Below are 13,620 nucleotides of genomic sequence, written 5' to 3'. Positions count from 1 at the left end.
GAACTTAATAGCAATAAAATACTTGCTGCAACAATTTGTACACATCACAGTCAAATTTCCAGAAATATACTCAAATGAATAAGAGAGGAAAAGTGAGATGTAAATGCAGTATCTTGGAAGAAAACATTTGTCCTACTTACTCTGTCTGTTCCCATAACAACTGCTAATTCACCAGATAATATACATGGCTTGCTGTAAATAGACACTCGGGCTGTGAAGTAGAACATAAAACAGAAAATTACAATAGTGATTTCATGTAAAATAAGCTTTGTTAAACAGTGTATTAGAAAGAATGGGTTACGATTAATGGTTCAAACTTGGTCACTGACATTAATTTCTACATTCACAAAGACTAGGGATTTTTTTTTATAATCATTGCATATTCCACAACATGGGACTATATTGAAGGATCCACCTTCAAACAGTAGCAAAGGATAATCGGCTGTGTGCATGTGTATGTGTGAGAGAGACCTGTGATAATTAGGTGTGAAGAAAATGTGAGAGTTACAATATTTATACCATTCCCAAGAACTTGAGTGAGGCAAATGCAGTAAAGGTATTAAGAACTGAAACCAGTTCACAAACAGCTTGATGAACTTGTTCCAAGTCCAATTAAAAGGTAAACTAATGAAAATGAGAAGTTGAGTTGACTGGTTTTGGAAATTCAGATATTTTTAGGAGTTCAGTTTTATTACATGCATTTCATATCATCTTCAGCAGTATCAATAACATTGCTTAAATCATCAGGTTTTTAAGATGTCACCAGAGAACATCACTTCTCATGTTGAAATACAATGAAGTAGTGCCAGACAGAATTTCAGGCAATGAGAAGATTTCAGCTCAAAACAGCCAAGCCAAAAAGGCCACTTGTCTATAATGACAAATTGTGCTCTACCATGGAATATATATATCATCTTCATCATCATTTTAACATCTACTTTTTCATGAGTCAGAATTCATTGAGGCAGATTGTTTTACAGCTGGATGCCATTACCAACACTTATCTTTTTCTAAGCAAAGTAATGGTTTCCCATAACCAAATGTTTTTCACAGAAAACTGGAAAGAGCATAGCTTCATTTCTAACCATCTGATGATATCAAAACAAGGGAACACACACACAAACACAGATACACATATTGTTTTACACAGTAATGGAGTGGATTCTTGAAAGTTTAATAGTTTCTCAGAGATGTAGTGTATTTATATTTCATTTTGGAAAATTTGGGAATGATTTCAAGTTCTGACTGATTGGAGTGTTTATTCATTATACCTTTCAATTTATTTCTCCTTTCGCCTTGGTGTCACCTGAGCACTTCCAGCTGCAGTCTTATTTTTATTTTTGTTCTTCAGTTTAATGAAATTGCTTTTTGGTTTAACAAAGTTATAAAATCATCCTCTTATATATAAATATATATATTTATACACATACACAAACATGCATCCGTTTATGAGGTATCTTCTAATGTCTAATAACTTAGAAGTTTGATAACGAACCAGACAGACAGTTTCTAGGGTTATATTTTAAAGATTTGAAATCTTTGAATGGAAGAAGATATTTAGCATATGTTTGTGTTTATCTCAACATAAATGTAATTACAAACATTCACATGTGTGTAATTTGAAACATGAAAGTACAACTGTGTATAACATACCTTTTCCATCTTTTTGTTTTCTTTCTTTTTTAGGAGGTGCCTGGAAAAAAACAAGTGTATTAAATGAAGTAAACAGTAATTAGAATTTCAACAACATTTCCAGAAAACACATTTTTTTTTTTTGTTTTGTTTAGAGAAGAAAGTCTCTCATACTGTCACTGAAAAAAATCTTAATTGCAACATATATGGATAACACCTTGTCTAAATTAGCCTTGTAAGAGCTAAAGAATAGTGAAGTCTAGTACATAAAACATTTAATCAGTGTCAGCTCACTGAGTAATTGGACAAGGGAAAAAGAAAGGGCTCTAAGAAATATGAGTGAGAGAGAGAGAGGGCTGGGACAGTGCAGCATTATCATCCTCATCATTGTTTTAACATCCATTTTTCTATGTCGGCATGGGTTAGATGGAATTTGTTGAAGCAGATCTTTTATGGCCAGATGCCCTTCCTGTTGTCAACCCTCACTGCAAGAGGATGAGAAAGAGATGTGTGGTTGGATAGATTACAAGAGTGTGAGGTGGGAAGTATACACTCATATGGATGTATATATTTATCTGTATAAAGATGTGTACATATAGGCAGGTAAATATACATGTGCGTGTATGTAAATATATGCATATGGATGTGTATGTATTTTTATATGAATATATGTGTGTGTACGTGGGTTTATGTCTATCTCCCTCTCTTTAGGTGCCATGCCTACAGACATTGGTAATCATGGACATTCATGCTGTTTGATGTTTCATCATGTGTCTTACTAAAAATACAGTAGGGGTTTCTGTTGTTTCCCGGCAGTATATTTACTCATCACCATTTAACATCAGTTTTCCATGCTGGTATGAATCAGACAGGAGCTAGTGAGCCATAGGACAGCATCAAGCTCCACTGTTGCATGCTTGCATAGGTCAGATGGAACTTGTTGAGGCAGATTTTCTATGGCCAGACACCATTTCTGTTGCCAACTCTCACCTGTTTCCAAGCAAAGTAATGCTTTTTTCCATAGCTAGATATGTTACAAGTCACCCTGCAGCATATCTGAACACCTCACACACATGTATGTTATCAAACACTATATCTACTTTTTCATATCTTTTACAAATATTAATTGTATCATCACAATACAATGCACAATTCTCTCAACCTGCTGCAACAACATCAAAACAAGACAGGTGAAACTTTAACAGAAGATCAACAAATATATTTTATATCAGGCATGGGCAACCCTTTACAAGTGGGCAGCCGTTGTTCCTCTAAATCAATGGTTCTCAATCATTTTTTGCCGATGGACTCCTTTGATTGCTCTTCTGTTCTGGTGCCCCCCCCCCCCCCCCATAGCTATTTGATGTTTAAAAACAAATTTTATAGATATTCCTTTCAAAATTTCCATTTTGTTATTCATTTATTCACTTGTATAGGTAGAATGATGTAAAATGTTAGAGAAAGAAACCTAGCTGTTTCTTGCAACAGATACATTTAAATCAAAACTTTTCATGGACCCTTAAAATACGACTATAGATCTCCCAATTTATTATTTTCCTAGTGTGGACCCCTAACAATCTTATATGGACCTCCAGATGTCATCTAGACCCTGATTGAGAACCACTGCTCTAAATAAATAAGTTGTGTCCCACCTTCACTCTGGCATACTCAACACACCAGCCTTTCTGTTCTTGGCCACCATGTCTTATCCTATGGACACAGTATAAATCCTTAGCTCACTCATTTTTCAGAGATGCCTACATTTTATCGACTGGTATCAACTTATAAAAGTTCAAATTAAACATCAACCACAACACCACACTCTCACCAGTTTGTATGAGCCTAGAAAAATTAAGAGTGCCACACCACTTCCAGCTTGGTACTATTAACAATAATCTCTTGGTAACAATAATTTCTAACATATGCACAAGCCAGAAATTCAGAGAGCAAGAAGGGATAATCAATTAAACATTCTCCCAGCACTTCAATGGAAATTTATTTCATCAACTCTGAAAGGATAAAAGGCAAAGTTGATCTTGGCACAATTAGCTTCATCTTTCATCCTTCCAGGAATAATAGTGACAAAAGTAATTTCAAAGAAATTACTTTATTAATTTTTATGCACAGATATGAAAGTTCAGATTTACAGAGAAAGAGGAGGAGCAAACTCTGGGTTCAAGAAATTCTAAATTACTTGTACAATAAGTCGATATTCAGTAGTGACATATTAACCTTTCCATTTGAAAATTGTTACATAGATAAGACAGAAAAATCAGTATGATGTTGACTTTCTTGCTTTTGTAATACAGTGGAATGTCAGGAGAAGAAGAGTGCTAGACTATACACCTTAGATTACATACTTTCATTGCCCTACAAATCTGGTACTTATTCTCTCACCAGGATTGTTAAAATAAAATTCAATCCACTACATACCCTTCCCCAAAAATATGCGACTCTGTATCAAGATAAGAAATCAATATATCTTTATTTTTTTATGCAAGTGTCTAGTGTCAATTGCTTGACTTCTAATCAGAGATCAATGGGTGATTTAACATCAGAGGAAGGCAAACACAACTTCAAAGGCAGACACACTAAACTAACATGCCCTTGCTTTCTTCTGGATCATGTGAGAATTCCAGCTCTGCATTTCAAGCTATAAACCATTCAAATATACTGCCTCTTGCTGTATACTGTTATTGTATCTAACTTACGTGAGCAAGAACAATGCAGTGTGGGAATATAAAGTTAGACTGGCACTGTACACAATTTGGTCAGTTGTGACTATCAATATTAATTTAAAGGAACCGTGACATATCTGGGACATGAGTTACTGGCACTAAACATATGTGGTGACTAAAATATCAAAATTAAAAATGTGGCTTAAATGACTAATTCATGGGTATGCAGATATTTCTAGAAAGTACTCAATTCAAAGCAAACATCTTAAAGTAAAACAAGCTGCAAATTTAGTGAAGTTTGTATGCTATGGGGAGACAAGTGGCCTAATGTTTTGAATAAAGCTCTTTGCTGAAGAAACCTTTTTGTATTTTCTATACTAACATCACCATAAACTACAAAAAGTTTCTCTCTATCTCTCTCTGATAAAGAGATTTTATTAAACTGAAAGAATTCTTTTGTCCCTCTACAGAAGACAAGTTTATCTAAATTCACAAACTTCTTTACATAACACTATGTAACATGATTTTTGTTCTTGGGTAGCAACTGTTATTTCCCATTTGCTTATCCCTAAAAAGTATGAAAAATGACTAACATTTCCTTCAAACTTTGCTTTTGTTACATTTATTCAAACCCCAAAGAATCCCTCTCAACACATGGCTATGATGCTTCCCCACTACTCCTGCTCATGATCAGAGATGCACATTGTCAGCCACCAAGAGACATGTTCAAGTGTTTACAGTCAAGCAACTGACAAGCAAATCTGTGGTATTGAGCAGAATATTTGCTATAACAATATTTCTGCTTCAGCAACTCAGTACTGAATATGTCTGAAATGTAATAGAAAATAGGTCAGTTTCAAAACAGTGATGTCCAGATAAAAAAAAACAAAGTTTGCAGGGTATGGTAATCATTTCCTTTGATTTCAAGATAGAAATAGGAAATAACACTTACTGACCTAAGACAAAAAATAAAATTTTGTTAGTGTAATTTTGCCCCATGCAGACCAATCCATAGTTTCTTCAGGCTGCTTTTAGTTTAGTAATTTATATAAATTTTCATTTTTAACCGTGCAAAACTCAGCAAAATCAACCCAAATTTTGATTATAGCAATGTCAGTCAAGAACAGTTGAAGCCAATATGTAATTATATACATTTTCAATAAACTCGTTGGGAGCATAATTAATAATTAGAACAGTGCTGCTAACAACAGTCTCTAAAAAAATTACAGAACTAACAATAAGAATTACAATACAAATTATTTCCATTAACATAATGCTGTTAGCAAATGTTAGTTAATAACCTCAATAGGTTATTAACTATTTCTGAAACAATATCATAAACATTACTTACTGGAGTTTTTTTGACAGATCTTGGCCGAGAACGGAAATTGTTTTCTTCTTGTTGAAGTTTCTTTGCTAATTCTTCATCGTCTAACTGAATTAAGAACAAACATCAACTCAATGCCGTTAAATAAGTATGAAATATATGAATTATTAATGACAAACACTGGCTGCTGTTACAAAAGACTGCTAATGTTAGCTCTTATGTAGAGAATAGAATATAATTTCATTTCTTTCTCATAAACAATGAGCTGCCATCTTCAGGTCTCTATGCTGGCTTAGACTGGATGCAATAGAGTATCTAAGTACCTAGACCATGTAATGTATTACATGAGGTTTTCAAATCTGGATGCCTGGGTTGACATAGTACACCAGGTGGGATTTTTTTTAATGACACTTGCACTAAAGAATTCTTACTGACTTAGAGGTGGCTTAATAAGCATTTCTGATGTAAGTATAAAGCATTGAAGCTCAAACAAAGAAGTGATGTGAATTTATAAATTTTTAAAGCGGTATCAGATGTTGAGAACTACAACAATGAAAACAAGGTCACAGATGCAATTTAACAACATTAAAAAAAAAAGACAAGAAAAATTATCAAGACATAATCACATGCCATAATTTTATGATTTCTTACACTGGTTGAAACTACAGATTTATAGTGGGAGTGAAGGAAAATGATAACTTGTGATGCACATACATTACCTAAGAGCGAATAATAGAAACAAATGAATTCCAAGACAATTCAATGGATTGAATTTATTGTGAATTAACTATCATATCAAGACTTAAACAGTTCATATAGCTTAATACTTGACTGGAGAAAGTATGAATCAATGACAGAAACTCAATCTGCAAGAAATAACACCTAAATCTCTCAAACTCCTACTATATATTTTTTTAAAAAAAAGGGGGGGGGGGCATGGTCCTAGAAATACTGCTTGAAAAAAAAAAATGGATGACCATACATGAAATAGCTTTACTCAGTTGAGACTGACTTCTGGCTAAACAACAACCCATTTTTTTCCTGCTGAACAGCAGTTAATTAAAATGATCTACTACTACTACTACTAATAATAATAATAATAATAATAACAATAACAATAACAATAATAATAACAATAACAATAACAATAATAATAATAATAATAATAATAAATGCCCTGATGCAGTACCAGGCAGTGGCTCTCATGGCTTTTGATCTTAATTGATTGGAAGTGTTATCATGTACATTGTTTTGTCTTGGTATAAAAAAATGGACTACAGCAAATATTCTGCTCAATACCACAGATTTGCTTGTCAGTTGTTTGACCTTAACCATTTGAGTATGTCCCTTGGTGGCTGACAATATGTGCATCTCTGATCACGAGCAGAAGTAGTGGGGGAGCATCATAGTCATGTGTTGAGAGGAATTCTTTGGGGTTTAAATAATTCACCTTTGGAAACATGGGTGTTTTGTTCAACATCCTTAAACAGCCCTTATTCAAGGACCTTTTGAGTGGGATGGGTTACTCAATCTGAAGAAAATTTTAATTGGGCCCCACCTGCAAGGTCATGTGCTGTGCATCTTGATATGAGACCATGTCACACACATATGGTTGTGATGCATGTGCCTGATGTACCCTTATCAGACGAGTTGTCATGATGGGTATATTGGGCTTCGTATATTTTACCCCAGTGTCATTTTGATGGCATGCACTGCTCTCTCACTCAATAATAATAATAATAATACAACAGCAAAAAATATAAGCTCAAACTCTGCTATTTGCATTTCACTATAAACTCATCTGATCTAGTTAGCACTTCTACTTGATGGCTGTGGTGACTGATATTAAAAAAAGACCTTTCAGCTGTAATAATCTTACTAATAATAATTGCAAACATTTGAATTTTATATTTATTCAAAGCCATGCCAATGTAGAAAACAGACACAAAATGATAAGTTGAGAGTGAGAGAGTGTATAATCATTCTTCATTCTTAATTATTTCTAAAATACTAACTATGTAAAAAAGGAAATCTACATTTATTTCTAAAATAAAAATCATGTTTTTACACACACACACAAGAAAAAAGACAGAAACAAAATAAAAATATAAATGCTTAGATCTCAAAACATCGCCAAAGTACAGTAAGCTTTTATTTAACTCTAAAAGTAAATTCTTTAAATTTAAAAAGTGAACAGATATCAAATTCAAAGATTACAGGAGAATGGTTGGAAACAGGATTAACCCTTAGGCCCAAAATTTTCTACCTATTTAATGTTTAAACTGGCCAGGTCTGACCTCTCATACATATCCAACAATGTGATTAAATACATAAACAATCACACCATTGAAATCTCAAAGCTTTAATGCAATGCATGATGAATTCAAATCACTGAATAAATATGTATTATATCTGACAGACTAATCTGAATGCCAAAGGGTTAAGCAAAACACTATTAAATGACGACCAATCTAAATCCTTACAGCTTTAAATAAAATTGAATTTGTATCTTTACTCATTAAACAGTGGAAATAGAACTAACTCAAAAGCAAACTTTTGTTTTTATAATTCTTCCAATATCTAGATCCAAGCATAACTAGATCAGACTACAATTTATATTGCTAAATATTTTCCGAAACCACATGCTCCTGGGTTCAGTACCACTATGTGGCAGCTTGGGCTGACCAAAGCCCTTGTGAGTAGATTTGGTAGGCAGAAACTGAAAGAAGCCCATCATCTACAGATGTGTATATATCTAGTGCGTGTGTGTCTATGCATTTGTGCGTGCCCTCACAGCATTTAGTGGTTTGGCAAAATAGAATGAGAACTAGCCTTTAAAACAAAAAGTCCTGGGTTCGATTTGTTTGACTAAAACTCTTCAAGGCAATGCCCCAGCATGGCCACAGTCAAATTACTTAAAACAAGTAAAAGATAAATGATATAAGATATTCCATGAAACTAGCCAATATTATTAACAGGAATTTCTCAGACTCAGAGAGATAAAAGTGGTATAAAATTAATATCAAATTTTGAGTAATCTAAAGAAAGAAACTGCACTCAAAACTCATTCCATTCAGACACTGAAATAAGAGTTGACAGATATTCAGAAAGTTTAATGTAAAATTAATCTCGAGGCTGTTGGAGTAAACAGGAAACAAGTCTCCAAAGCACCACAAAGGGACTAACAATTATTTAGAAGAATAATGTTACAAGAATTTCATTCAACTTACTTCAGATTCCTTTTTTTTAGCACCATGATTATCTTTTTTTGTCTTTTTCACTGGTTTCTTACTCTGTAAACCAAACAAAATATTTAATCTTAGAAACAATAAAGGAGAAAAAGAGAATTAGACAATCAATAAAGAGAGCAAAACATTTCTCTTGTGCAAATATTGGAAAAACAACGATAGAAGCCAGCTCATTCAGAGGAAAATTATTCTATAGAAACAAAGCAAATACTTGAATTATTTCTTTTTATTCTAGATAACCAGATAATAATCACACACACACACACACACACACACACACACACACACACACACACACACACACACACACACACACACACACAATCTGCAATTCAGAGGAAGATAGATCTCAATGACTACAGTGTGTAATACAAACTAGTACTTTTTTAAAGTTCACTGCAGATGAATTCTATTTCATCATAATCATCATCAATGTCCATGTTCCATACTGGCACAGGTTGGACTGTTATTCAGAATCCACTTGATCTAAAGACTACATTGTACTCCAATGTCTGCTTTCTATAGCTGGCTGCCCTTCCTAGTGCCAACCACTCTACAGCATGTACTGGGTACTTTTATGTGGTACCAGCACTATAGTGACATCACCAGGCAGCTTGTAAGGCTATGAACTCCAAGAGAGATAGCTTTGCTAGTTGAGGAATTAAGGTATGAGATGGGACCAGAGCAGAAAAGATTTCTTGCTGTAGAGGAGTTACAATAGCTACTCGTATTTTTGAAGAGAGGCTGGGAGTTATTAGGGAGGAGCTGGAAAGAGATAAAAATAGTGGCAATGATGTATCTGGGTGGCAGTAAGTGGGTACAGAAGAACCAGGAATGCAGGTGGATAGATTGTAAGGGAGAATGAGAGATGAGAAACGGGTAAGGTAGGGAAGAGTAGGTGACAACTGAAGAGATTGGGTAAGGTTGGTGAATAGATAAGGAGTGGGGATGATTAATGATGCAAGAGAGGAGGTAGGATTAGAAAATTATTGACAGTGCAGAAAAAGAGGGGGTGAAGAGCAGCAGAATCCTAATGATGACAGGTGGGGGAGAGATGACATGGGGTTGAGTAGTTGCAAAAGTGGTGGGGAAGAGGTAGGTATAGTGCATGGGAAAAAGTGAGACACTTATGGTTGTGGAGGCAAAATGATTTAGTAGCTCAGCTGGATAGTATAATGAAAATCTACGTAAATATGACATTGATATGTATTTTATGAGAACCAAGTAAAACTTAAAACTACTAACAACTAGCTAAAAGATCAAAAATGTATGAGTGGTCAGTAACTAATAAAGAAAACCCTTGAACATTTAATTCTACTCAAATAGGATTTGGGTCTTAAATCCTACTTATATTTTATATGTTCTTACTCTCTTCCCTAATGTCTGTGCACATAGAGATCAAGACAAGCTAGCTAAGGTATTGAAATACTGACCCAAATGGTCATGCATTTAACCTTTTAGCATTTAAACCAGCCATATCCAGCTCAATTATTCTATCTATTTTATGTTCAAACTGGCTAGATCCAGCGTCTCACACCTTCACACCTCCTTGGCAATGTTATTCTTGAAACAAGCAATCACACCATCAAAATCTCAAAGTTACAAGATAATGCATGGTTAATTAAAAAAAAAATGTGAATAAATAAGCATTGCATTTGACAAAATAATCTGAATGTTAAAGGGCTAAACTCAAGTGGTTCTCAACCATTTTTTTTACCTGAGGACCCCTTTGATTCTTATTTTATTATGGTGGACCTCCAAAGCCATTCAATGTTTCTAGATATTTCTTTCAAAATCCCTATTTTGCTTTCCACATGTTTACTCATGCAGGGTGAACTATGTAAAACATTAGAGAAAGAAACCTAGCTGTTTCTTGCAATAAATACATCAAAAGCAAAATGTTTCCATAGACCCTTAACCCTTTCGTTACTAACCCGGCCGAAAAATATTTTGGTTCATAAGACTAACCTGGCCGTAGCCGGCCAAGCGTACCCATTGTTATTTAAATGTATATTTGAGCCCAAATCTCGTTAGTACATTCGTTAAAACACCTGATTTCACTTTGCAAACAGTTGAGTTATTGTCTCCGACATTGTTTGGCGTGATATTTGAACTCAGTGAATTTTAGAAGATTTTTTCCCACGTTTTTTTGCGGCGTTAATTTTTTTCAACTTTGAAGATGGAGAGGAGTTTCATGCTATCAAGCAGTGATTCCGAATTTGAAGGTTTTTCAATAGAAGATATGGAGATATCGAAGAAAAGAATGAATGAGCTACAAAAGCACGTGGTGAACGATAATGAATTGGATATTTCTGTATCCGAAACTTGAAAGCAGCGATTCTGAAAGCAGCGATTATGAAAGTAGCTTGTGGTTTCCTGCAACTGTAGATGAAATACGAGCATTTTTTGCCATAAATATTATTATGGGTATTAGACAGTTACCCAGAATAACAAATTACTGGAGCGATCAGGAACCTTTTGGCGATGACTATATTTCCAGTATTATGAACGAGTACGATTCGTGAAGCTGAACCAATATTTACATGTGAGAGACACTAGCAGTACCCCAGAGACAAGAATTGATTAAGAACCCTTTCTTTAATTATGTTCCAAATATCACATTAATATGTTGATAAATAAAAAAGTTACAGGTGTTTAATGAGACTAGTCTAAATTCATGATTATTTTAGAATTTAATTGAAACTCATGAGGGGTGTATTTTGGTCAGAAATATAGTAACGAAAGGGTTAATATACAACTGGGGGTACCCAATTTACTGTTTTGCTTGCATAGACCTCCAAAAATCTTATATGGACCCTAGGGTTCATATGGACCCTGGTTGAGAACCCCTGATGTAGATCAATTTGGTAAACATGCTTTCGTCATAAATTTTCAAGGAGCACAAAACATTTCATCAACAGCAAGATCTTAATATTTTTCTACATTACATACTTAAATCTTTTTAAATTCTTTGACTAGTTATTTAGAATAATTATAAATAGTAACCAACAGCAAAGAACTATTGAGTATTTTTGAGCTTCAAGAGACTAGCATATGTTTTTTTACAACTTTACAATAGTGTTCCATAAGTTATTTGTTTGAAACTTGTTTCTACACAAATTTTTTTGTCAACAACAGTATACAATCACATAACTGCAAAGTAGAATCCAATGTCAATGAAACAGACTCAAGAAGGGGCACAATAATAGCTGTACTTAAGTCTGAATCTCATGTGGTCACAGCTGTTTGATTAGTAGAGCAGTACTTTAGTCTCACAGCCATGTTATAATAAAAAAAATAGTAAAGAAAAATGCTTCTACTAACCTTTGATGATTGTTTAACTCGCGACTTTTTTCGTGGAGGACTCATTGACTAGAATTTTTTTAAAAAGAATTAAAAAAAGAACAAAACATCATGAATTCCTTAAATGTAAAGTCTAGATGTAGTAGATAAATAAAAGGAATGTTAAGGTATTCAACCTTTTATGAAGATTTAAATAACAGGGAAAATAAATTATTTAAATTAACAAGGATATTATTTAATTAATTAGTTCCAAATGAGAATTAGAACCTGGTATATATTTTACTCATTAACCCTTTAGGGTTTAATTTGGCCATATCCAGCCCAAATATTCTACATGTTTTATGATAAAACTGACCAGATCCTGACTCTCACACCTATTCTACAATATCATTCTAAAAATATACAAACACACCATTGAAATCTTGAAGCTGCAAGATAATGCATGATTAATTCAAAATGAAGTGAATAAATAAGCATCACATTTGACAGTAATCTGAATGTTAAAGGGTTAAGACCTGACCAAAATGTCATGTCATATTTATGAGCCATGGGAAATAGGAGCTGTAACATGCTTACCTAAGGAAATTGAGAGAAACAGGCAAAACAGTTCCAACAGATAACAGAAACAAAAGTAACGTCTAAATTCAGTCTGTCACACAGCTGATTTCTCTCAACTAGGCACTAAGTTTAAATTTATAGAGCAGCTAGTATCATCATCATCGTTTAACGTCCGCTTTCCATGCTAGCATGGGTTGGACGATTTGACTGACGACTGGTGAAACCAGATGGCTACACCAGGCTCCAATCTGATTTGGCAGAGTTTCTACAGCTGGATGCCCTTCCTAACGCCAACCACTCAGAGAGTGTAGTGGGTACTTTTATGTGCCACCGGCACGAAGGCCAGTCAGGCAGTACTGGCAACGGCAATGCTCAAAATGATGCATTTTACATGCCACCTGCACAGGAGCCAGTTCGGTGGCACTGGCAACTATCTCGCTCGAATGTTTTTACACATGCCATCCGGCACAAGTGCCAGGAAGTGCTAGTATGTTAATGGTATTTTTAATTTATCATTAACCAGAATAAGTTTGCTTCCCAATCATGTGGTTTGGGGTTCAGTACCACTGTGCAGCATGTTAGGTGTCTTCTACTATAGTCCTAAGGCAACTAAAGCTTTGTGAGTCAATTTGGTAGAGGAAAACAGAGAGCGAGAGAAGCACAACTTTTACATTTGTGTTCAACAAAAACTGTGAGCTGTGAGTGGTGCTTGTGGCATTGTTGCTTCTTCTGTCAACAAACTGTCTTCCATTTCACACATTGGAAGACACATGGAATAATAGGTAAGTGTTGGCGACAGGAAGGGCATTGGATGTTGTATGGAAAAACGGACATAAAGCAAATAAACAAATGACTTCCACCCACCCCTCTTAAT

At 34.5% G+C, this 13,620-nt stretch overlaps 1 protein-coding gene across 1 annotated transcript in view; it reads right to left on the bottom strand.

The window, feature by feature from the left end:
• The window catches only part of LOC106883373 (uncharacterized), an 84,671-nt gene that overhangs the window by 5,817 nt on the left and 65,234 nt on the right, over positions 1 to 13,620 (bottom strand). Inside the window, exons 4-8 of the mRNA XM_052972701.2 lie at positions 12,210 to 12,257; positions 8,868 to 8,930; positions 5,662 to 5,745; positions 1,654 to 1,693; positions 141 to 211 (exon numbers count right to left, since the gene is read on the bottom strand). Coding sequence (XP_052828661.2) covers positions 141 to 211; positions 1,654 to 1,693; positions 5,662 to 5,745; positions 8,868 to 8,930; positions 12,210 to 12,257 — 306 coding nt within the window. The remainder of the gene's footprint in view (positions 1 to 140; positions 212 to 1,653; positions 1,694 to 5,661; positions 5,746 to 8,867; positions 8,931 to 12,209; positions 12,258 to 13,620) is intronic.

Source organism: Octopus bimaculoides, chromosome 14, assembly GCF_046866305.1.
Source record: "Octopus bimaculoides isolate indiv1 chromosome 14, ASM4686630v1, whole genome shotgun sequence".
Classification (NCBI taxonomy): Eukaryota; Metazoa; Mollusca; class Cephalopoda; order Octopoda; family Octopodidae; genus Octopus; species Octopus bimaculoides.
Note: the sequence above shows the minus strand (reverse complement) of the source record. Positions and strands in the feature narration are given on the sequence as shown.